The sequence below is a fragment of the Hyaena hyaena genome, unplaced genomic scaffold, assembly GCF_003009895.1.
Source record: "Hyaena hyaena isolate Hyena2069 unplaced genomic scaffold, ASM300989v1 scaffold_385, whole genome shotgun sequence".
Taxonomy (NCBI): Eukaryota; Metazoa; Chordata; class Mammalia; order Carnivora; family Hyaenidae; genus Hyaena; species Hyaena hyaena.
Genome location: NW_024081022.1, coordinates 762,478 through 785,377, shown reverse-complemented (window position 1 = coordinate 785,377; position 22,900 = coordinate 762,478). Strand labels below are relative to the sequence as shown.

Here is a 22,900-nt window from a genome sequence, read left to right as displayed (position 1 = left end):
TAGGAACTCCAGCTTCTTGGCGAACAATTAAATGGCAACTTGGAAAAATGTCCAAGAAGACACTGGTTTGGCATGAGTGACCGCCGATCACGAAAACGTGCAGCGTCAGGGTGTCCAGCAGGAGTGCGAGTCCTCATTCTCGGGGTTGTGAGTTTGAGCCCCACACTGGGTGTGGAGAGGACTTAAATAAACTTAAAAAAAAAAAAAAAAAGGAACGGAGATGTTTTCAGCTTTCTGAAAAGCTGTGCTCCGTGGCCAAGTCGGTGTTGTCCTTGAATTATTTAAAGGGGACCCCAAGATGGGGTGCCTGGGTGGCTTAGTCGGTTAAGTGACCGACTTTCGCTTAGGTCATGATCTCGCGGTTCGTGGGTTTGGGCCCCGCGTCGGGCTCTGTGCTGACTGACGGCTTGGAGCCTGGAGCCTGTTTCAGTCTGTGACTCCCTCTCTCTCTGACCCTCCCCTGCTCACGCTGTCTCTCTCTCTCCTAGAAATAAAAATAAATAAATAAATAAATAAATAAATAAATAAAGGGGACCCCAAGCCGAGGCTGTTTGTCTTTTCAAAGCACACGGTGTGGAGGGTGGATGAGGTCAGTGCTCTTCTCTGAGACTTCGGTAGATCATGGGAGAAAATGCTTTGGACAGAGAGGTGGCACACACAGAAAACTGCGGGGGCTTCAATGCCCACCCAGCACCCACTCCTCCTTCCACACAAAATGACATTTTATGTAAGAATCCACCCATTTCCCACACTCGGTTCCAGGGCAGCCCTGAAGACCCTCCCCCCTCCCTGCCTGATGGGCTTGGCGATGACCATGTGACACACTGGGACCAGCGAGGTCAGAGGGAGTGGCCGGAGGTTGTCTGGGGTGGTTTACCTTGTTTTTCTGGGAGAGGCCCCAAAGCAGTCTCCTCTTATCCCCTGCAAGTGGGCCTGTGAGTATCATAAAGCCTCCAGGATCAAGGCGACATTGAACATCAGAGTGAGCCCACAGAAAGCACCGGGTCCTTCCTGGTGTTAGTGACCTTTTGCCAGAGTCCCTCGGAAGCCTGCCCCGCCTGTGGGCTTCCGGTTAGGTGAGCCTGGATGTGTTCCTAATGTTTAACAATTTGAATTGGGTTTCCTGTTCATCACGGACAAAAGCATCCTTAGTGCCAAGATCCTCTTACCATTGTTGTTCTGTTATCATGTTATTTTTTTCAGACTTACCGCCTGGAAAAAATATGCAAAATTCTACGTGTGACACGATTGCCATCCTAAGATAGTTCAATTATTTTATTTTCTTTCTCTTTTTTCCATTTTATTTTTTAATGTTTATTTTTGAGAGAACGTGAATGGGGGAGGGGCAGAGAGAGGAAGGAACAGAGGCTCCGAAGCAGGCTCTGTGCGGACAGCAGCGAGCCCGACGTGGGGTCGAACTCACGAACTGTAGTCGGACACTCAACTGACTGAGCCACCCAGGTGCCCCAATTTTTTTAAGTAGGCCTCATGCCCAGCGGGGGGTTCAGTGTGGGGCTTGGACTCACGACCCTGAGATCAAGGCCTGAACTGAGATCGAGTCTGATGCTCAACCGACTGAGTCACCCAGGTGCCCGTTGTCGTAAGATAGTTCAGTTAGGAAGGTGTGCTGAAATTAGTGATGGCTGCCTGTAGACGGACTTTTTCCTGCTTCTGTGAACTTGTACTTTAGCTTATGTTTTCTCCAGTGACCCTGTGTGGTGCATCAGGAAAGAAACGCACAGGAAATAACACTAGAAGACAGAATGGTTGGGAAGTTTTGGGAATCTTAACCAATGTTTTTCCCTTTTCTCTATTTTCCAATTTTTGTATCATATGCCTATTATATTACTTTGTCATTTAAAAATGTTTTTTGGGGGCACACGGGTGGCTCAGTTGGTTGAGCGTCTGACTCTTGGTTTTGGTTCTGGTCATGATCTCATAGTTGGGGAGTTCGAGCCCCAGGTCGGCCTCTGTGCCGACAGCTCAGAGCCTGCTCGGGACTCTGTCTCCCTCTCTGTCTCTCTGCCCCTCCCCCCACTCACGCTCTATCTCTCAAAATAAATTTTTTATTTTTTTATTTTTATTTTTATTTTTTTAATGTTTTATTTATTTCCAGGAGAGAGAGAGAGAGAGAGAGAGACAGAGAGAGAGACAGCGTGAGCAGGGGAGGGTCAGAGAGAGAGGGAGTCACAGACTGAAACAGGCTCCAGGCTCGGAGCTGGCAGCCAGCACAGAGCCCGACGCGGGGCCCGAACCCACGAACAGTGAGATCATGACCTGAGCCGAAGTCGGACGCTTAACCGACTAAGCCACCCAGGCGCCCCTCAAAATAAATTTTTTAAAATGATGAAATGAAATGGTGTTTAGTTCCTCACTAGCAGGTTAGAAGAGCACCAGCTTTCTCTCCTGCTTCCAGCTCGTTCACGCAGGAAGGCAGTCCCCGCGGAGCAGAAGGTAGGGAAGGTGCGTCGTGCAGGCGCAGCCGCAGGGGTCCTAGCGGCCCGGGCTCGACCCTCGAGGCACGTGAACCTGCAGGTCTTTTCTTTCACAGCACGTCCCGGCCCGTGAGGACACCGCACCTGCGCCCTGGCGCTGACGGCCGCCGCTCGCTGCTGAGGCCGCCCCGGAGCAGCCCGTCCGCAGCCGCGAGCCGTGGCCCCAGCGCTCCAGGACACGGGCTCGCTGAGGGGGGGATGCAGGTGGCACAGAATCAGCCCTCGGGTATTGCTGCGGGGGCACAAATACTTTGGGGGACAAATATTTCCAGCTACAGGGACAGGCTATTTAGCATCGAAGCCCCTACCTCTCTCCTGGTGGTTACGGTCTTAGGAATCCCCTTCTGAGAGGAAAACAGAAGCACCGGAGAAAGGACTTTAGGTCTGGAGCCTGGAATCTGCATTTTTTTCTTTCTTTTTAAAAAGAAAAAAATTAAAAAAGATTTTTTTAATGTTTTGTTTATTTCTGAGAGAGGTAGACAGCGTGAGCAGGGGAGGGGCAGAGAGAGAGGGAGACAGAATCTGAAGCAGCTCCAGGCTCTGAGCTCTCAGCACAGAGCCCGACGCGGGGCTCGAACCCACGAACCGGGAGATCATGACCTGAGCTGAAGTTGGATGCTTAACGGACTGAGCCACCCAGGCGCCCCTTTCTACTTTTTTCAGAAAGCTCTACACCCAGCGTGGAGCTTGAACTCATGACCCTGAGAGCAGACGTTGGAGGTTCCCCAGACTGAGCCAGCGCCCTCCCATCTGCATTTTCTTTCCTTTTTTTTTTTTAAATGTTTTTTATTTATTTCTAGGAGAGAGAGAGAGAGAGACAGCGTGAGCAGGGGAGGGTCAGAGAGAGAGGGAGTCACAGACTTTGAAATAAGCTGACTGAGCTGGCAGTCAGCACAGAGCCCGACGCGGGGCTCGAACCCACAAACCGTGAGATCATGACCTAAGCTAAAGTCGGACGCTTAACTGACTAAGCCACCCAGGTGCCCCCCAATCTGCATTTTCTTTTTTTTTTAATTTTTTTTAATGTTTTATTTATTTCTAGGAGAGAGAGACAGCGTGAGCAGGGGAGGGTCAGAGAGAGAGGGAGTCACAGACTTTGAAATAAGCTCCAGGCTCTGAGCTGGCAGTCAGCACAGAGCGCGACGCGGGGCTTGAACCCACAAACCGCGAGATCATGACCTAAGCTAAAGTCAGGACGCTTAACCGACTAAGCCACCCAGGTGCCCCCCAATCTGCATTTTCTTTTTTTAAATTTTTTTTTTTAATGTTTTATTTATTTCTAGGAGAGAGAGACAGCGTGAGCAGGGGAGGGTCAGAGAGAGAGGGAGTCACAGACTTTGAAATAAGCTCCAGGCTCTGAGCTGGCAGTCAGCACAGAGCCCGACGCAGAGCTCGAACCCACGAACTGCGAGATCATGACCTGAGCGAAAGTCGGACGCTTAACTGACTAAGCCACCCAGGTGCCCCCCAATCTGCATTTTAATCTGCATTTTCTAACACGTGCCCCAGATGCCCGTGGAATCGGTGCTGGGGGCCCGCCCTGGAACATTCCCGCAGTCTGAGGACTGACCTCATTCCCAGTCACCCGGCTCCCGAGAAGACATGCGCGTGCCCCTGGTGTGTTTAATGTGAGTCAGTCTTTATTTTGCACTTGTGTGGTGCGTTAACAAAGTCCACGTACAAGATAGCATTACACGTTGTAGGTTAGCAGTACAGCATTACGCAGTTTCACACAACTCTGGTTAGCTTTTTCCGGTTTTTCTTTTTTTTTTTTTTAATTTGACACATTTATCTTGAGTTTCATTTTTACAAGAGAAGACACAAGGTAAAGAAAGACGACCACATCGGAGAAGGACCATGGTGAGGGCAATGTCACTGTCGTGGCCATAGTAAAAGCCTTCCAAGAAAAAGGACTCGTACCGTTCCCTGTCCTGAGCAGGCCGCTCCTGTCCCACAGACCAGTTCTATCTGTTGTCATACCTAGTGCACGTTCCCGGCCCCGGGCCGCGTGGCTGCACTGCACCGAGAAGAACCGAGGGGACGAATGACTCAGAAAGGGACCGTTGTTCCTAAGAAGAACTCTTGTCTTCCCGAAGGAACCAAGATGTCCGCAGAGAAGGACCGACTCTTGGAAAATCAGAAGTGACCGTTCCCCTAACCCGTTCCCGACCACGAGTGCCTTGTGCAAACGCTAGGGTGCGACTCTCTTGTCTTTCAACGGACTCTGAGGAGGACGCGCTGCTCCCCCGCCCTTAGCAGGTGGCCGCGGCAGGGACGCGGGTGAAAGCCGAAGGCAGCTAGGAAACTTGGGGACAGCAGAGCCAAGGGGCACGACGGATCAGGCGTGAGGTAGGAGGGAGGAGCCCTGTGCTGTCCGCCTCCTCGGAGGCGACTGACTCCAGGCCCCCAGAACTACCGGTCCCCAACCTGTCACCTCGCCACCCACTGCTCAACAGCCCCGGGGAATGAGGGAGGAAGCCGCCTGGAGGCGGGGGGGGGGGGGGGGGGGGGGGAGAGGGCGCGGCAGGACGAGGTCCAGGCACCCTCGGCGGGGCCACGACCAGACTCTCGCCTGTGCCCTGCATTGCTTCTGGGAAGGACACGGGAGCAGGTGCTCAGCGGTTTCTGATCTTCAGACATTAAGGCGATGAAGAGGAAGCATTTAGGTTTTTTCCTAATGGGGCTTCAGGATGCTCCTGTCCAATTGACATTAAACTATCTCAAAATGCATTTTTAGAAAACAAAAATTATTTTCTTCTACGTATGATACAGTATTTACATTCCACGGGGTATAGGCTGGAGACCGCGGGGCGGACTCCTTGCTGGGCCAGGGAGTCAGTGGGGGTGGGGCTGGCGGCGTGGGCTCGGGGCCTGCTCGGCCCATCGAGAATCCAGGCTTCAGAAAGAACCACAAAGGGACTCAGGGGGAGCAGACTGGTCTTAACTCCACCAGAGCTCGGGGAACGTCAGAGGCAACATCGCCGCCCTGTCCGTGTACCCCCGGCCGCCTCAGCCTCAGAGCGAGGGCAGGGACGCCCCTGTGGGTGGGGACCTGCCCAAGTGGCCCTTTGCAGCCTCGTTCTGGCTGCCGCTCGTGTGAGCCCCTCCGGAGGCCGGAGGAAAGGCCTGCCGCCCGCGGACCGGGTGGCTGCCCTCCGGGAGGCCTCGGCGTCAGAGCCAGGGCCCAGCGGGAGTCAGGAGACCTGAGTTTGAATCCCGGCAAGACGCTGGCCCCCTGGCAACCCGGGCCGCCCCCATCCCTTCACCTGGCCTTGACCCGTGATTCCAAGAACTAAGCACTGTGCTCTGAGGGACGGCACGTTACCTTGATCAATCGCTCAGTAACTCACATTTACTTATTTTGTTATTTTGAAGAGCCACAGTTGAAAAACCTTAAGGATAAAGAATAATTTCCCAAGGCCCTTTTCCTTATGAAGCAAAGCAAGCCTCCTCGAAGCTCCCTGAGAGGGCTGCGGCTTCTCCGTGGTGAGCATTTCTGGGAAAATAAAGGCCAGTCACTGGCTGGCGTAGCCGCAGGCGGTGACGGTCACCTCCGTCCTGCCCACGCCCACCAGCAGCGCCTGGGGCCCGCGGTGCCACCCGAGAGCCGGCTCGCAGTCTCTGAAGCTCCCTCCAGGGAGGTAGTCTGTTCGTAAAGCCCCGAATTCTGCCTCGTGAGCCTGCTGTGCTCGTGTGCTCCCCATGCAGCAATCACGGGTCGCCCCTGCCCCTCCCCGCGGGGACGCCTCGCCGCCTCCTTCCCCTGCAAACCCTGCCTCGTGCACCCGGCCTGTTCCCCAGCTCGCTACCTCTGGGCCTTGGGCTCAGCCAGAGAGCAGGGGTGTCAGAGAACACGGGGGGAAGATGAAGCCGTGAGGTCTCGCAGGAGCAAACTATTCATCTGCAGAGGTGGGGGGAGACGGTGCCTCTCCAGAAAAGCCCGGTGAAAAGAGGCCAATTTCAGGTTATCAGCAAATACAATTCGGCACAAAACACAATTTTCATGGATCAAAATCTGTAACTGGATATTGGCAGTTAGGCTAATTTCTTCAGTTTGTATTAGACATGCAAGTATAAGGTTACATTGTTATATATAGACTGGTGAGGCCTTTCCCTCTCTTTTTCCCCCATTAAAAAAAAAAAAGAATTTCTAGTGCCTTGCGAAGGAGGGAAATCATCACTAAGAACTGATCTGCAGCTGTGGTCACGTGGGGCGTTCTCTGTGGGGTTTATTTTGTAAGAAATCTTCTTCTACAACTAGATTGAGGTTTTAAGTCTGCTTCTCCCCGGCGTCCCCCACCGGCCCTGCCCGGCCCGGGCTCAGGCGAGGAGGACAGGATTAGTACTCGCTCAGACTGTGCCACTTGGCCACGGGCTTGCGGGGGCTCTCGCACACCTCCCGCCAGTGCTCCGCGCCGCTGGCCGTGACGCTGTGCGCCCCCAGGATCAGCCTCCCCACCGCCTCGTTCTTGGTGCTGCGGTCGAAGTCGATGACCAGAAACTCGATGCTGATGTCAGGCAGCAGGTCCGGGGGGATGTCGTAGACAAACGACTCGTTGAAGACCGGGTTCAAAGTGCACTTCTTCACGTGGGTTTTCTTCTTGGCGATGCGCTTTCTGCCGTAGTAGACGTTCACCTTGACGTAAGGATCTGGGGCCGCCGAGGAGACAGGAAAAGAGGAGACAGGCCCATGACACGGGCCTCCTACGCACAGTGGGCTCGTGTTGGCGGCGGGGGGGGGGGGCTCTGGCGGTCCTCTCTCTCTCTCTCTCTGGTGGCCCTCACACCGGACACACTCTGCCTGCCTGGCCGGGGCCCACGGGAGCCAAGCACCGCGTAACAGAACAACTGCCTTGGGTCAGGTCTGGCCCCTCATGACCCCAAAGAGGCATTTCCAAGGGGGCCGGGACTAACAGAAGTCCCTTTGAGACGTCTGGCCGGGAGCGAGGGCGCGGCGCCCGACACCCCACCACACGTAAGGACCCGTTTCCTCACCCAACGCGCCCCCGCCCCCGCTGGGGAAACCTACAACCTAGGAGCGTGTGGACGGAGAAACCGGGTGGAGGGGCCAGGGCCACAGGCCGGGGACGCGGTGGGGCTGCGACAGACAGAAGCAGGTTGGGGTAAATAGCTGCTACCTGAGAGACCGGTGATGTCCATTTTCGGCAGGTGTCGGGCTTTGAGGACCACCACTGTCATTCTCTGTGCCACGGGCTGGTACGACAGAGACACCTGGAGCTCCCCTCTGCTAATGCACTTCTGCGGAGAGGAAACAACAAGTGAGGGTCCCGCGGGGGGGGGGGGGCAGAGCCTGGTGCAGGGGGTGTGCAGCGGTGACGGGGGAGAGGCAGGGGAGATGTTTGTCCTATAAGGATGCAACTATCACAGTAACGGGGAGGGAAACACGGGAAAACTCATAATTCTGACGCTAAATAAAATCATCTGCACGGAGAGGTAGCCTCGTCTTGTATTCAAGAGCATAGACCGTGAGGCCGGGTGGGTCCAGATTCAAGTTCTGCCGCAGCTGCTTGTCTGGTTGACCGTGGACAAGAGCTTGACGTCTCTGTGCATCAGTTTTCTCAGCGGAAAGATGAAGATACAAACTGTATTGGCTTCAGAGCGTTATCGAGAGGATTAAATACATTAAAATCAGTAAACGTTTACCTGTGCCCGTGCCTGGCACACAGGGCGCCAGACAGAAGCCCATTGTCTCTGCTTGTCTCATTTGTTCTTGGGATGGACGTTTTGGAGACTGCAGAGTGGGAGGTGGGAACCTTGGGGTCGAGCCTTAGCTTTGCCGTTTACTCACCACCTGGCTTTGGGCAGGTTCCTGAACTTTCTGGCGGCGACTCTGTTTCACAAGGTGAGTGTCCACACCGCTGGGCCTGCCTCAGTGAAAGCACTCCGGAGTGCCGGCTTCCTCCCTGCGCCCACCTCTGTGTGTTCCCTCGTTAAGTTTTATTCCAGGCTCTACCTTGAGCTTGAAAAAACCCTCTGGTCCTCCAAGGATGTTAAAAATTTTTTTTCTTTATTTATTTGGAGAGAGAAGGACACAGCCTGAGTGGGGGAGGGGCAGGGAGAGTCCCAAGCACGCTCTGCACTGTCAGCGCAGAGCCTGATGTGGGGCTTGAACTCACAAACCATGAGATCATGGCCTGAGCTGAAACCAAGAGTTGACGCTTAACCAACTGAGCCCCCAGACGCCTCCTAAGGACACATGCTGGGTGCGGCGGCCTGCAGCTAATAGGACCCGAGTTCCTTTTTTTATCTGTTTTATTTCCCCTCCATTTTTTGTTTCTTTTAAGTCGTCTCTATGTCCAAGGTGGGGCTTAACTCATAACCCTGAGATCCAGAGTTGCACCTTCCACCGACTGAACCAGGATCTGGTTCCTGCTCCCAAGGCGCCGACTGTGCCCAGAGGAGACAGACACAAAGGAGTGCGCCCCCCTCGGAGCAGTCAGGACCCGTCCTAGTGCTGGGGGGCCCCGGGGAGGGGGCTGCGGCCGCATGACCTCTGGGCTGGGTTTATGACGATGAGTTGGTGGGAAGACCAGTCAGGACGAGTGGCAGGAATGGCCGCCGCGAAGGCCCTGGGGCCTGCGAGGGTCCCCAGTGTTCCCAGAGTTGGCGGGGGTGCCGGGAGGAGGGAACCTGGGGGGTGGGTCAGGCGAGGGCCGTGGGGCCCTGAGACCAAACAGCAGACTTGGCTGCAGACACAGGCGGGGCCGGCCGGCCGGCACAGAGTTAACGATTCACGAAGACGGTTACTGTTGTAGTGGAGGCTGGATGACAGATGCACAGACGGACGGACGGAGCAGAGGCGGCCCCGAGGCTGGGGGGGGGGCGGGTCACTGAGGCCGGGACCCAGGGATGGGCGCGGGGCAAGAAGAACTGACGTAGGTGGAGGGCAGAGGGAAGAGATGGAGGGCACTTTCTTGTTTCCAGCTCATTGTTAGAATTATGATTAAGGATAGTTTGGCTTTTTTCATTAAAATGTTTTAAAAATTTAATGTGTATCTAGCTTTTTACAAGTGAGGATGGGGTTGGGAGAAGGAACACAAAAGGAGGCGGGGCTCGAGAGATATTGGGCGCAATAAGGTAAACCTGGGACGAAAATCACTCCCTCGTTACCAACTCTTACTCCTTGTGCTCCTCAAAGCCCCAAAGAACTGCCACCTGCTCCAGGAAGTCCTAGACTGAGCAGAACCGGCTGTACTGGCCGCTAGCCTCACCCGTGCTGCACGCGCACGAAAGCACGCGCCGTGCACCTGCTGGGTGAAGCCGCAATGCTGGCGGCGGGGGCTGACGGGGCGGTGGGAAGCCCTACTCTCGAGAAGCCCCCGCCTGCTGTGCTTACCTGCTCAGGGTGCTGGTGCAGCAAAGAACAGCAGCAAATAATTTAATTAATTAGCTCATCAGTGAAAAGGAAAGAAACCTAAAAATCTGTGCTTTGATCAGAAGCCTAACTCGCCTCGAGGAATGAAAGTGTAATATTTTGCATGGTTCAGAAACCTTCCTGAGGCTACAGTTCACAGCAGGAACATATGGAAATGTCCCTCGTAGGGCATTCCATGAACAAGATTTAAACCTATCCTCTAGCTTTTGTTTATTTACTTATTTAAATGTTTTTTATTTATTTCTGAGAGAGAGAGAGAGAGAGAGAGCATGAGCAGGGGAGGGGCAGAGAGAGGGGGAGACACAGAATCTGAAGCAGGTTCCAGGCTCTGAGCTGTCAGCACAGAGCCCAACGCGGGGCTTGAACCCACAAACTGTGAGATCATGACCTGAGCCGAAATTGGATGCTTAACCAACTGAGCCACCCAGGCGCCCCAAAACCCACCCTCTAGCTTTTAAAACTGAAGTCCAAAAGCGAACAGACTTTACAGAAGATTTTCATGGCTCTTCTCTGCTAGACTGAAGCCCACGGGTCTCCTTTTCCAGAACATACATGTTGTCAGCCCTTGATCATGTCTGCGGAGGGACCCCCTCACCCCCAGCTGAGAATCACAGGCTGGTTGTCACTGCAAACAGGATACTTCTGGGCTGCTTCCATCTGACCAGAGTCAGAGCCCAACCAGAGAACGTAGGCTCATTTCTACTATGAGGTACGGCCAAATGGCATCAGGAACGTGACCCCACGTACCTTCCAGAGGAACATTCAGAACTGAGCTATCCAACACAGTAGCAACTAGGTCCAAGTGTCCATTTAAATTTAAATTCGTTAAAATTAAGTGAGGCTAGAATTTTAGTTCTTTGGTCACACTAGCCATATTTCAAGTGTTCCAGTGCAGATTCAGAACACTTGCACCGTCACGGAGAGTTCCAGCGGACAGCTCTGATCTAGAAGGAACTTCTGGATGATGTGGGCCACTGCTTCATTCCATGTCCACCAGCCCCCAAGAAATGTGAACTAGATTTGAGGTCTAGGGCTGGAACATCCTTGAATACTGGTATCTAAACGTGAAATGTGCACACACAATCCTCAATATAATTCTCACTTTGTATACAGAGGAAGAGTAGATAGGGTCAAAGGGAAAACTCTAAAGAGATGTTTTTGGGAGCGCCTGGCTGGCTCAGTGGCAAGAGCACACAATGGACTCTTGATCTCGGGGTCATGAGTTTGAGCCCCACTTTGGGTATGGAGCCTGCTTAAAAAAAAAATGAAACCTGATCATTAAAAACAAAAAACAAAGTGTTTTATTTATAAGAAAGCATTGGCTATAAAATTGTAGCTTAGGTTTCCCAATTATTTGGTTAAAACTGTGTTTTGTAAATTATTATAGCAAAACCTTCCCAGTCTAAATCCCCACGTCCCTTCCCTAGTTCTCGGGGAAAGTGAACAACTTTTGGTTGCCCTTTTAATGATTTTCTCCCCTAAAATCACTCCTCAGGCAACTGTTCTCCGTCTGATCCACCCCCCTTCGCCTTGGGTCATCTTACGTGGGCAGAACGCCCGCCCCTGTGCGGCCGCCCCCCAGGGAAGCCCAGGTCAAGTCTGCAGCCTCAACAGGACCCGAGTGCCACGCTTCCTGTGCCCTGGAGGCCAGATTTCATGTCCCCTCCCCCGCCTTCTCCTCCCACCCTATTCCCATCCTGAGTGGCACTGTCAACGCCTCTTTCTCAAGGGATCTTTGTCAAGGGCTGGGAGTGAGCTGTTTCCCAGCCCCCTGGCCGCTGAGGAAATCCCTGTTGGGGCCAGACAAGCGGGGACACCGGGGGAGGAGGGGTCCTGTCCCCCATGAGAGGGCGGGAGGCTTTGCTCTCAGGGGCTCCCTTCTCCCACAGCGGAAGAGGAACAGAACAGTGGTGGCAGGGAAGACACGCAGGTAAGGAAACACTAGGGACAGCATCCGTCCCCTGTAGCCAGCAGGGCCCTTCCGGAGCGACTGTCCAGCCACCCCGTCTTTGCACCAGGTGGCCCCACGCGTCCCCGACACAACTTTATTGGGGCCAGAGGCCACCTCCACACAACTCACAGTCGGGAAAGCAAGGGAAACAAACACCTGAATGTTGTGCCACAGCCCCCTCATCCCCGTACATTCGCACAGCCAGTCTCTCCGGGGCTCACTTCTTTCTCTTTTCAGTCCCTTTTGGCTCGAGTGGACGACCTCTCAGGTTCCTTAGGGGTCTGAGATTTTGAGAATCCGGTCATTCCCACGACCACTGTCCCAGGCCTTCAACACCAGACGTGGCCCAGGAAGGATAGGAAGGGATGTGGAAACAATGACCTGAAGAAATTTAGGGGAAACTAACAACTCTGCCTGATCTGCTTGCTAATTACTTCTTTGCCCGTCCTCTGTCCGTGCCCCCGCCCTCTCTGGGCCGCCTCCAGCCGCCTCCTGGGGGATCTATTATGGGAATTTACTTTAATTCTCACTCTAATTCACTTCAATTTTTATCTGAGGGGTGGCTGGCTGTCTCAGTCAGAAGAGCATGAGACTCTGGACCAGGGTCATGAGTTTGAGCCCCACGTTAGCTATAGAGCTTACTTAAAAATAATAATAACAATTTCTATCCAGACAAGATATTAGAAAAATAGCTGTTCCGTCCTCCCCACCCCCCCGAAAAAAAGCTGGTTCCAGAATCCAACTCAGAGAAATGGAGCATTCTAGAATTTATACTGTGATCTTTCACTAATAATCAAGGGTTAATTTTTCCTAAGAGCTTGATCCCGTCAGCCTTCACAGACCAGGACGGAGGCTGAGAAACGGGGAGGGGTGAAATGGAAGTCAGAGATGACAGCCAGCCCCGGACCTCCTCCACTAGATCGCACTAGGTAACGGGAGGGACGAGAGGCGGTTTTTCTGCTAAAGGAAATGCAGTTAGGGGTGGGGGGTATCTGGGGAAACACAATTCCCACCAGGCCCCCCAGGCCTCTGGGTTGGAGGAGAGAATGTGGCCCCCTATTGTAAGGGGGTGCCTTCCACAGACCAGAAAAAGCTCCGTCCAGAGTGTGGGATGGTTCAGAGCAGCTCTAGCTGCTGGGCCAAGGGGAGTCCCCGAAAGGCAGGCTCTCGGCCACGGCAGGGAGGGTTCAGGGCAGACATCTGGAGGCTGCGCTGGGAGAGGCCTGTGGCCTCGTGGCTCAAGACGGAGCGCAGCCCCGGCCACGGGCACCGGCTGCGGAAACGCACTTCGGAGGGCCCGGGCGAGGGGTTGGGGTGGGGAGGGGGTGCTCTGCACGTCCCTCTGCGCTTCTGCCGGGGCGGGGGGGTGGGGAGGCGGGTTGCTCAGGATCCTCGCCCTGGCTTGTCCCTCCTGAAGGGAGTTAATAAAGTGGAAAGAAACATGGCTCCTGCCAAGAGCCCCTGGCGGGTGAGCAAACGCCATTGTCCGCTCCCCGGCCAGTGTCCTGGATTTCAGGCGGCTTTGTTCCCAGGCCGAATCAGCCCTTCTCCCGGCCAGCCCCTCCCCAGCTGCAGCCTGGCACAGAGCCACTGCAGGCCTGCAGCCCGGGCTGCGGGGGCGGGGGCGTCTGGGGCGTCTGGCAGGCGGGGGGGGGGGGGACCCTTGGGGCCACTGGTGGAGGCCTGCAGAGGAGCACCACGGAGCAGGGAGGAGTCGGCAGGGCCCCAGGAGGGAGCGGGGGGGCGGGGCTGAACACACATCACCCCTGCAGTTCCCACCGGGGCTTCTGACTCCAGCCTCGGAGGACGCGAGAGCGTCTGAGGTGTGGGGCTCGGGTGCCTGCGAGTCTGGGCCCCACACCAGCGCAGACGACCTGACATCGCAGCTCTCACGCTCTTCAAGCCGTGGGGCGTCCCGGGGGGGGGAAGGCCTTCCCCCCCGCTGCTGCTCTGCGGGGGCCGGCGACACAACACGGAAGGGGGGGGCGCCCTCCTATAGCGGGTAAACCCTGTGCCCAGAGCTCAGGGCACACCCAGCCTCTACTGGCCCCGAAGCCTCTTTTGTCAGATCCTGGGCCTCCTGCCTCCCCGCTGAGTCCCGTGTGGGCTCGGAGGCAGAAGAGGCATAAGGAGGGAATGGAGCCACGGCTCTTTCTGGAAGGTAAGCGGCTGTTCTCAGTGGCCCCGACATCCTTTCTGAACCTTCCACCTCCTTCTGCATGCCCCTTGCCCTCCTTTATTTTGTTAAAACAAAATACAAATGTCTGCGAACCACAGTACCTCCCAGAGACCGGACCTTACTAATAACAGGACTAGTCAAGGTAGTGGTGATGCGGTCTCGGAGGTTTGCTGTGTGCCGGGGGCTACGGGCATGTATCATCTTGCTTAAGTCCCATCAGAAACGGAGATCAGAGGAGCTGAGCAGCTCGCCCAAGGTCAGTGGGCTGGTGAGATCTGGATTCACGCTCAGGTTCGACTTCAGAGCCCTTGTCGTTAACCACTCAGGCCGGATCTTGAAACAGGAGTGGACTCTGGGTTTAAAACGCCAGCAGCCTCTTGCAGGCCACCTGCCCCGCTGACCGTCTGGCAGTTGCCAGGACTGTCCTTCTTCACTAGAGTGAAAGCCCTCCGAGGGCAACAACGGGCCAGACGCCTTATCTCATCTAATCCTCACCCCCCTGTGAGGAAGACGCAATTACGGGCCCCACCGCAGAGCCAGACAAACAGGAGCTGAGGGTGCAGAAGCTCCCTGGGCTGCTCGGCAGGGAGGCGGTGAGCTGGGCCTGAGTCTGCCAGTCCGGCCAGAGCTGAAGCGACCTCCCCTTCCCCCCCGGGAACCACACTGCACCCGCGGCTGTGGGAGAAACGGGTGAACTGGGGGGTGTGAGGGCACGTTTCCTGCACCCCTGAAACTACAAGTCAAGAGCCAAAGCTGCCCAGCAGGGAGGAGGCAGGAGGGTGGGCCCTCAGTCCCCGTCCAATCTGCACAGCAGGGCGCCGAGGACGAGCATGGCGGGGGGTGAGGCCCCAGAAGGGGGGGCTGGAAAGTGAAGTGGATCCTTACACGGCATTCATGGCACGGCTGCAAACCCAGACACGATGCTACTTACGCCCGCGATGTGGGCTGAGAAAGGGAAGCTGAGGGCAAAATGGCTGAAGCCCCACCACAGTTCACCGGAGGGAGGTCACACACGACCCTGGAGAGGAAACCGGCCCCCACGGCCTTGATCTCATGAGGGTCTAGGACCGGTGGGCTGCCCTGCTCCACGCAAGCCAAGCACTGAGTGAGATCTCAGCAGCTGCCGGGGCCTCTGTCCTCGCCAAGTGCCTCTTGGAGGAGACTCAGCATGACAGGCCCTGTTTCACTCCGGCCCCTGCGGATTCTAGACAGCCCCTCCCCCCCCGGACGCCCCCTGCCCCTCCGCTTGTTCCCTGAGCTCTCATCTCCCTCCCCGCCTATCAGCCCCCCATCCCCCCAACACGCTCTCCCTCCTCACCTGGATGTTCCTTTTGGTGATGTCCCGGGTGAGCTGTGCCTTGCCCGTGCTGGGGTCCACGCCGGCCAGCGGCACCATGACCTCCCCGATGACGTCGTCCCGGGAGAAGCGGTCAAAGCTGAGGACGAGGAAGTGGAGCACCAGGTCCTGCAGCTGGCTGTAGGGGATGCCGTAGAAGGTGAAGGTCTCGTCAAACACAGGGTCCAGGGTCTTCCGCAGCACTCTGGTCTTCACCCGATGCCGCTTGTCGGGAAGGATGGTCATTTTGATGTAGGGGTCAGAGCCCTGGGTCTGTTCATCCATCACTGGCAGCCCGTGGGCCTCCTGGATGGTCACCACCAGCGCTTTCTTCGGGAAGTTATAGTCCACCGAGAAGGTGAGGGACCCCAGCAGCACCTCCTCCTCCGGGGACGACGGAGAAGTGGTCTTGCTCTCCCCAGGGGTCAGGCTTGGGACGGGGCTCCTCAGTTCTTCCCCATAGTCCACTTTGATGGGTAACTGGTCTATACAAGTTCCGGAGCTGGGGCCCCTGGGGCCTTTGTCTTGGCCCAGCAGGCCAGCCTCGGCCGCGTCCACCAGCACGCTCCCGGGCCCCCCTTCCCTCCCGGGGCCGTCTTTGTCTCTCCGCACTTTGATGATTTTCTTCTTGTTGCTGAGGGTCTCTGGGTATATGCTGATGCCTTTGAGCATGTGGATAAACTTATAGGGGGGGGTCTTATGCTTCTTCTCCGCCCGCTGGTGGCAGCACGTCCACACGAAGACGGTCACCGAGACGCACACCACCAGCACGGACGCCCCGACGAGGCCGGCCACCACTGGCGACACATCTACAGGTGGAGACGAGAGATGCGTCAAGGCAGGTGGACCTCACTCCCCCGGGCCCTCCTGGAGCGCCTCAGCTTGGTGCCTCTGCAGCTACGTGGCCGGGCCCTGCGCCTGCGCCACAAATCCAGCTCATCTAGGCTTGGGAACCCCCTGCTCCAGGAGACGCCCTGACCCATCCTCTCCGACCAACCCACGGCTTCGCCTTCCAGCGAACCTGGTAAAGTGTGTCTCTTTTCCAGGAAGCCTCCCTGGAAGTGCAGCGCCTGGCTCCCCGTTCTTTCCCTGGCCACCTGGCAACACTTAAGGACTTGGGTGGTTCCCACACAAAGCTGCCCTGTGGCCTTATAAAGTCACCTTGACCTCGACTGTGACACAACACTCAAGCGCATGGGCTGTGTCTGGCTTTGGGAGAATATTCCACGGCATCCAGCACAGGGTTTGCAGCTGGCCTGTGCGGGCCGACTGGCAGCTGGGGTAGGAGAAGGCAGGGCCGACCCTGCGTGGTTTGGGGAGTATGCTCAACGGTGGTGAAAGTGAGTGGGCGGTAAAAAGTCTGGATCTGAGTATTTTATTTTATTTATTTATTTATTTTCTTAAATTTTTATTTATTTCTAGGAGAGAGAGAGAGACAGCGTGAGCAGGGGAGGGTCAGAGAGAGATGGAATCACAGACTGAAACAGGCTCCAGGCTCCGAGCTGGCAGTCAGCACAGAGCCGGACGCGGGGCTCGAACCCACGAACCGCGAGATCATGACCTAAGCGAAAGTCGGACGCTTAACCGACTAAGCCACCCAGGCGCCCCTGGATCTGAGTATTTTAAAAACATATTCCGAATTTCAGCTCCCAGTTCCCAATACTTGTAGATTAAATAAGAAGAAATGTGGAAAATGTCAGCTCTTGGCTGAAATATCACCTTCTCATCAAGGCCTTCCCGGATCACCCTCCTTAAAAGCTCAACCACTTCCCACTAGACCCCCGGGTCCTAACCCTGCGTCATCTCCATAGGTCTTATCTGTCTTACACACGGTGAAACACACACATGTGTGCACCCCCTAATATATATGGGGACACGCACACACGTGTATAGTTTTACCACAATAAATACACCTTCACTAGAGAATAAGCTTCGTGAGGACAGGACTTTTGTCTGTTGGGTTCATTTCCGTATCCTCAGCACTGAGAACGCACATATGTACTTGGTGCCTATTTGTTGAACGAACAGCTAACTAAACAGAACAGGCTGTTTCCTTCCCTTCCTCTCCTCTTGTCCTTCCCCCACGCACGCTGGGACCCTGACAGGTTTGGGGGTTCTTTTCCCTTTTAAGTTCACTGAAGCCAAATTGGATTTAGGCCTTAAAGGTCTCGATAAGGCCTCTAGTTGTCCACATTACTTTTTAAGGGAAGCCTTGGGTAGGGCAGACAGGACTGAGGAAATAAATGTGACTTCAACATATTCCAGATTCTTCCCAAAACCTCCTTTTTTTTTTTTTTTAATTTTTTTTTTTTTTTATTTATTTCTAGGAGAGAGAGAGAGAGAGACAGCTGAACAGGGGAGGGTCAGAGAGAGAGGGAGACACAGACTGAAACAAGCTCCAGGCTCTGAGCTGGCAGTCAGCACAGAGCCCGACGCGGGGCCCGAACCCACGAACCGTGAGATCATGGCCTAAGCGAAAGTCGGACGCTTAACCGACTAAGCCACCCAGGCGCCCCATCCCAAAACCTCCTTCCACAGGTATCTGCCCAGCTCCCTGCCTCACTGACTGCAGGCCTCTGCTCAAACCTTATCTTACGAGAGCAGTACTTCCTGGCTGCCCCAGGTGAGGTGATATGCCCGTCGCTCTGCTTTGTTTTTCTTCATAGCACCGACTACTCCTGACAGGTATTCATCTGTCCTCCCTACTAGCTAAGATTCCTAACAGTGACTGTTGTGTTCACTGCTGTACCCTCAGGTCCCTAGAACCACGCAGCACATCATAAGTAGTCATCGAGCAAATGAATTAGTGAATTCAAAACAGCCTCTGCAGACTGGAAAAAAGAGAATGAGCCTGTATGATTAGATATATGGGGGACAAATGTAAAATTCTATATTGGCCTTCAAAAATCTATTGATACACAATGGGAGGCCTTACTTGACAAGTCTGAGCAGAAATAATCTAGTTTATTACGAAGTATTTTAGGCTAATGCCAACTTATACCATGAGTATGACATCCTGATGACAGGCTGGGGAGGAGGCATAATTTAATCTGCACTGGTCATAACGTATATGGAGTGTTCTATCTAGCAATGACAAGAATAAGACCCGCCATTTTCCTGTGTACATTTATCGTGTCCCTGCCCGGCATTGCTCTAGGGCTCTCTCTGAATCAAGGAACTCACTGAAGAGAGGTACCCCTAACATCCTCACTTTATAACTGAGGAACCTGGGGACCCAAATCTGCCATAGGCCACGTGGTAGCAAATGGCGGTGATGGGGTCCAAGCCCCGGTCTGCCCGACATGGGAGTACATCTTCATTACGGACAAGCAAGATAGTAGAAGCCCCGGAAACCATATCAAATGAGGAAAAGTTGAAGAGATTGGAGGTCTGGGAATAATAACTTTCTCCAATTATTTAAGGCATTTTGTTGGAAAAGGTCTGATTTGACTTTACAAAGTCTGTCTAGTATCAGAGCATACAGGCTACAGGGAGACAGATTTTGACTCAGTGAAGGGTCAAATTATTAACAGTTCTGCCTCACAATGGTCCAGATTGCTTCACAAAGCAGGGAATCCCCAACTGAAAACTTTTGGACGTTGGATAACTATTGGTCAGGCATATTCTAAAAGAGATTTCTTCAGTAGGGATCGGACCAAATGTCCCTGAAGTTCTTTCTCCAACATCCCATGATTCTATGAAAGTTGGGATCAGGCAAAAAAAAGAAGAGGTTACATTTTTAAATAATACTAAGGGGGGAAGCCATTAACAAAGTAAATCAAGGTGACCATGTCTTCACTAAACAATAGTAGTGTTTATTGCCAGATATTAAATGAAACAAGGGTTGTTAGGGACAGGTTTCCATAAAACGGGAGCAGCCTTGGCGGTAAGCTCCTTAGCTCCTTGTAAGCAGGTAGAAATAACATCCTGTCCATCTGTGAGTCCCTGAGGCTTTGCATTTAATAGGTGCTCAGTAAATACTTGTTTGGCCAACTGACCGGATTCAACTGTCAATCAAAACGGGCACAAATATGAAAAAGGGGCTCTCCATTCACCACCAATCAGGGATGTTCCTGGAGACTGCTTGCTACTGATTAAGGACAGTGAACACTGGTTGCCTCCCTGAGAAGAGGAAGCAGGGAACCCACAAGCCAGGTACATTTTTGAGAATGATATGAATGACCAGCATAAAGCCTAGGCTGGGAGACACTGGAGTAATCCTTCTGGCTCTACTGTAGATCTACTCTGATCTCGCGGAAACCCACTACTGCTAATGCCTCCACATTTGTGGTTAGAAAATGGAGGTGAGACGTGTAAAGAGAAGGGGTAGGATTCCCGTTTTCAGGAGGATAGAGAAGGAACAGAAGACAAACGGATGACGCCGCCCGTGCATTACCTGGCTGCTCTCCTCAACCTGGTTTCCTACTCTTGCCCCATTTTCTTCTTCATTTTAGTATCTCTTAAACCCTGCCTCTCTCCCCCACCCAAGGCAGTGAACTAGAAAAAATCAGAGATGCTGCAACTCAGAACCCTTTGTGTTGCTTTAGTCAAAAGCTTGGTGGGAAAAGGAAGTTGGAACTAATGGCTGAAGGAAGCCTTTTAAAGTAGTCACAAATTGCAGTGACTGTGCTGTTTGCTCCTTTTGTCCTCCAAGGTCACGGGTAATTGACTGTTGGCTTGGTGTAACTCCCAAGGGCTCCGCATCTGAAGTGAAGTTCTCTATGAGATTCGAGCAAGTCAGAAGTGGCAGCTCTCTATGCAGGACCCTCTGTACACGCCTAAAGACCTGTGAGCCACGTCCGGGCTGTGTCCCGCTCTCTCAGCCTTTGACCAGATCTGCTGTTGATGTTTCCTTTGCTAAACCAGCCTTGCCCTGTCGAGTGGGCCCGGGTGACACAGTGAAACGACAATGGACTTTGGCATCCACTGGATGGTTTGAATCCTAGCACTACCTTTGCTTGTTTGTTTGACTTTATCCCAAGTCACTTTATCTCACTGAACCTCAGTTTCCTCATCTGTCAAGTACATATAATAATGCCAACACTGGAGAGTACGGTAAGGAAGAGATAAAATGGAGTATGTCAAAGGCTGAAATGATTTCTTTTCTCACTCTCCCCTTTCTTAATTTTAGAGAGGGGAGACGGGGACAGAGGGAGAGAAAGCGAGTTTTAAACAGGCTCCATGTTCAGTGCTGAGCCCAACACGGGGCTCGATCCCACGACCCTGGGATCATGATCTGAGCGGAAATCAAGAGCCATACGCTTAACTGGCTGAGCCACGCAGGCGCACCCTCTTTGAAAAATTTTTCTCTTTTCCACTAATATTCCTCCTAAAGGAAACCACTATATTATGCTTCATACCTTCTAACTTTTCAAGGAGTTTGGAACTGCAATTAGAGAAAACAATATGTTGGAAAGAAGGCGGGAGAAAGAGAGCAGGAAGAAAACCATGGCGGGCTCACGCGATCACAAAAGGGAAACCTATTTTGAACACTCAGAACTCAAAGACTGAGACGCAGACGGGGAAGTGTAGAAAGAAACACAGCTAAGATTGAGCCTTTGGGAATCAGTGGGAACCAGTAGCTAATGGGCGTGATGTTTTCTGGATACTTCCTCCGCTCTGAGGTCTTCTTTCTGATATTGAGGTGGGAGAGCTCACTGAGTGTTGTTTCCATGAACCTCTTACTAGGGAGTGAGAAAAGCCATTTCCCACTTGGATTATGGCCCCACCCTAAAAACTGTAGTCTGGATGCTCACACCTTCTGGGTTGGCTGAGGGACAGGCTCTCTTAGGGGACGTGAAGGAACCCTCGGCCAAGCAACTCTCATCCAAGCTGGGGTAGACGTGAGGGAGAGGCAGGGCAACTCTTTTATTTTTGGACGAGGAAAGCATGGCCCAGGAAGTTCGCACCCAGGGCCCATTTTGGAGGAAGCCCCAAAGAGGAAAACACTTGCGCGTCCAGCTTTTCTTTCCCGTCTTCCTCCCTATTTTCCACTCCACTCTCTGCCCCGGGGCGGGCAGCCCAGCCGAGAGCCCAGAGGCCCGGGTCGGGGGCCAGCCGCTCCGGGGTGACGTAATGCCTTCCCGGGTACACAAAGCTGCCTCCCCCGGGCCCGGCCTCTCCCGCCCCTCCCCCTCCCCCCGCCCCGGCCAGGCCCGCGCCCCCGCCAGCGCGGTGAGTCCCCCTCTCGGAAAAGCCAGCCAGGGAAACAGGGAACAAAGGCCCGGGAAGAGGGGCCTGGGCGCTGCCAGGAGGCCCAGAATAGACATCACGTCATCCCCGGCTCGGCAGCGCCAAGCGCCATTTGGTAGCAGCGGACGGACCCACCATTACGGTGCAGAACCGCGCTCGAGGGCCCTCGGCGGCCGCCAGCCCCGCGCCCCGCGCCCCGCCGGCCTGGCAGCGGCTCCCCGCGCGCTCGCCCGCGGCCCCGGCTCCCCCGAGACCAGCCCCCGGGCCCTGCGGTCCCTTAACCCCTCAGCCCCCCCAGCTGCCATCTTGGCGCCCATCCCCCGCCGCCGCCCTCCCCCGCAGCCCGAGGAGCAGTGGGAGGGGGAGCAGGGGGCACCGCCCTGCGCGCCCCGAGGGGGAGGGGTCCGCGCCCGGCTCCCTTGCGCTCCCCCTCCCCCTCCTCCAGCGCGCGGACGCGGCCCCCGCAGGTTTCGGCGGCCCTGGGGACCCACGACCCCCGGCGGGCCCGGGCCCGGCCAGCTCTGCAGCCCGCAGCGCAAGTTGAGGCGCCGCCCGCCGCCGCAGGCCGCATCCCGGCGGGGTGACGCTCCCCCGCTCGCTCCGCGGGCTTCGCGGGGTTGCCACTGGCCCAGGCTTGGGATCCCCGGCTCTCCTTACCGAAGCTGGGTCGGATATTGGTGATCTCAGCCATGTCGTAATCAGAGGCTATTGCTGTAAATGCTTCTTCGGTGGTCAGCCCGGTGTGGGGACGCCCGGCCAGCAGCGAGGCCGCCGCGGTAGAGCGCTGGCCCGGGGGGGGGGGGCTGGCGGACACCTTCCGCGCCGGCCGGGCCCGGGGCTGCCAGCTGCGGGCGCCTCCCAAGATGCTCCAGGGATGCTCTGAGCGAAGGATGCAGGTGCAGCCCGACTGGTCCTGATGCGAGTAGGCCCCGCCTTCTTCCGAACGGCCCTCGGCAGAAGACTCCGCCTCCGTCCGAAAAGTTCCGGAAGCCCGGCCCGGCCCCTTTCCGGAAGCTCTCCGCTAGGGGATCCCCCCCCCCGCCGTCGCCGGGATTTCTTGGGAGTGAGACCCCGCCCACCCGCGGGCTGTGGGTCCCTCAGGCGAGAAGCCCCGCGGCCCGAACTAGAAGCGCAGGTACATTTTCATCTGAGGTCCTATAGATCCCGTGATTCCGGTTCCCGGCGCTTAATATCGCGGCAGAATGTTCTGGATGACAGGGACTCCGGAATTTTGGAAAAAGAGAATTCTGTCCTGCCTGTATTTCAGTATCGTTTGCCATTATTGTTATAAATATCGGAGACCGCTAAAGGTTATTATGGGAGCTTTCTTAAACTTCGGAAGCTCTGATTA

General features: G+C 54.8%; 2 protein-coding genes and 1 long non-coding RNA gene across 5 annotated transcripts in view; 2 read left to right on the top strand and 1 right to left on the bottom strand.

Moving 5' to 3' along the window:
- Positions 1–4,248: 4,248 nt before the first annotated feature.
- SYT11 (synaptotagmin 11) lies at positions 4,249–22,463 on the bottom strand. Of its 2 annotated transcripts, none has more exons than XM_039251332.1 (4): positions 22,207–22,463; positions 15,340–16,166; positions 7,631–7,754; positions 4,249–7,145 (listed from the first exon to the last, which is right to left on the bottom strand). In XM_039251332.1, the coding sequence occupies exons 1-4, from the start codon at positions 22,238–22,240 to the stop codon at positions 6,835–6,837; spliced, it is 1,296 nt and encodes a 431-aa protein (XP_039107263.1). In that variant the 5' UTR covers positions 22,241–22,463; the 3' UTR covers positions 4,249–6,834. The 2 variants fall into 2 exon arrangements, with proteins under 2 accessions (XP_039107263.1, XP_039107264.1); XM_039251333.1 differs by having other exon boundaries at positions 7,634–7,754.
- LOC120244672 lies at positions 12,713–20,413 on the top strand. Its single transcript, XR_005531598.1, has 4 exons — positions 12,713–12,771; positions 17,896–17,980; positions 19,324–19,512; positions 20,012–20,413. It is a non-coding gene; the product is annotated as an uncharacterized LOC120244672 (long non-coding RNA).
- The window catches only part of GON4L (gon-4 like), a 69,820-nt gene continuing 69,315 nt past the window's right edge, over positions 22,396–22,900 (top strand). For both annotated transcript variants that reach the window (XM_039251325.1, XM_039251324.1), the window contains exon 1: positions 22,396–22,684. The gene's annotated coding sequence lies outside the window, so the exon portion shown is untranslated. The remainder of the gene's footprint in view (positions 22,685–22,900) is intronic.

Excerpts from the sequence above, each read along its gene's own strand:
- SYT11 (XM_039251332.1), bottom strand. The coding sequence starts at position 22,240 with ATGGCTGAGATCACCAATATCCGACCCAGCTTCG. Across the intron at positions 16,167-22,206 it reads CAATATCCGACCCAGCTTCG|ATGTGTCGCCAGTGGTGGCC; the intron begins GTAAGGAGAGCC and ends CTCCACCTGTAG. Across the intron at positions 7,146-7,630 it reads CATCACCGGTCTCTCAGGTA|ATCCTTACGTCAAGGTGAAC; the intron begins GCAGCTATTTAC and ends CGGCGGCCCCAG.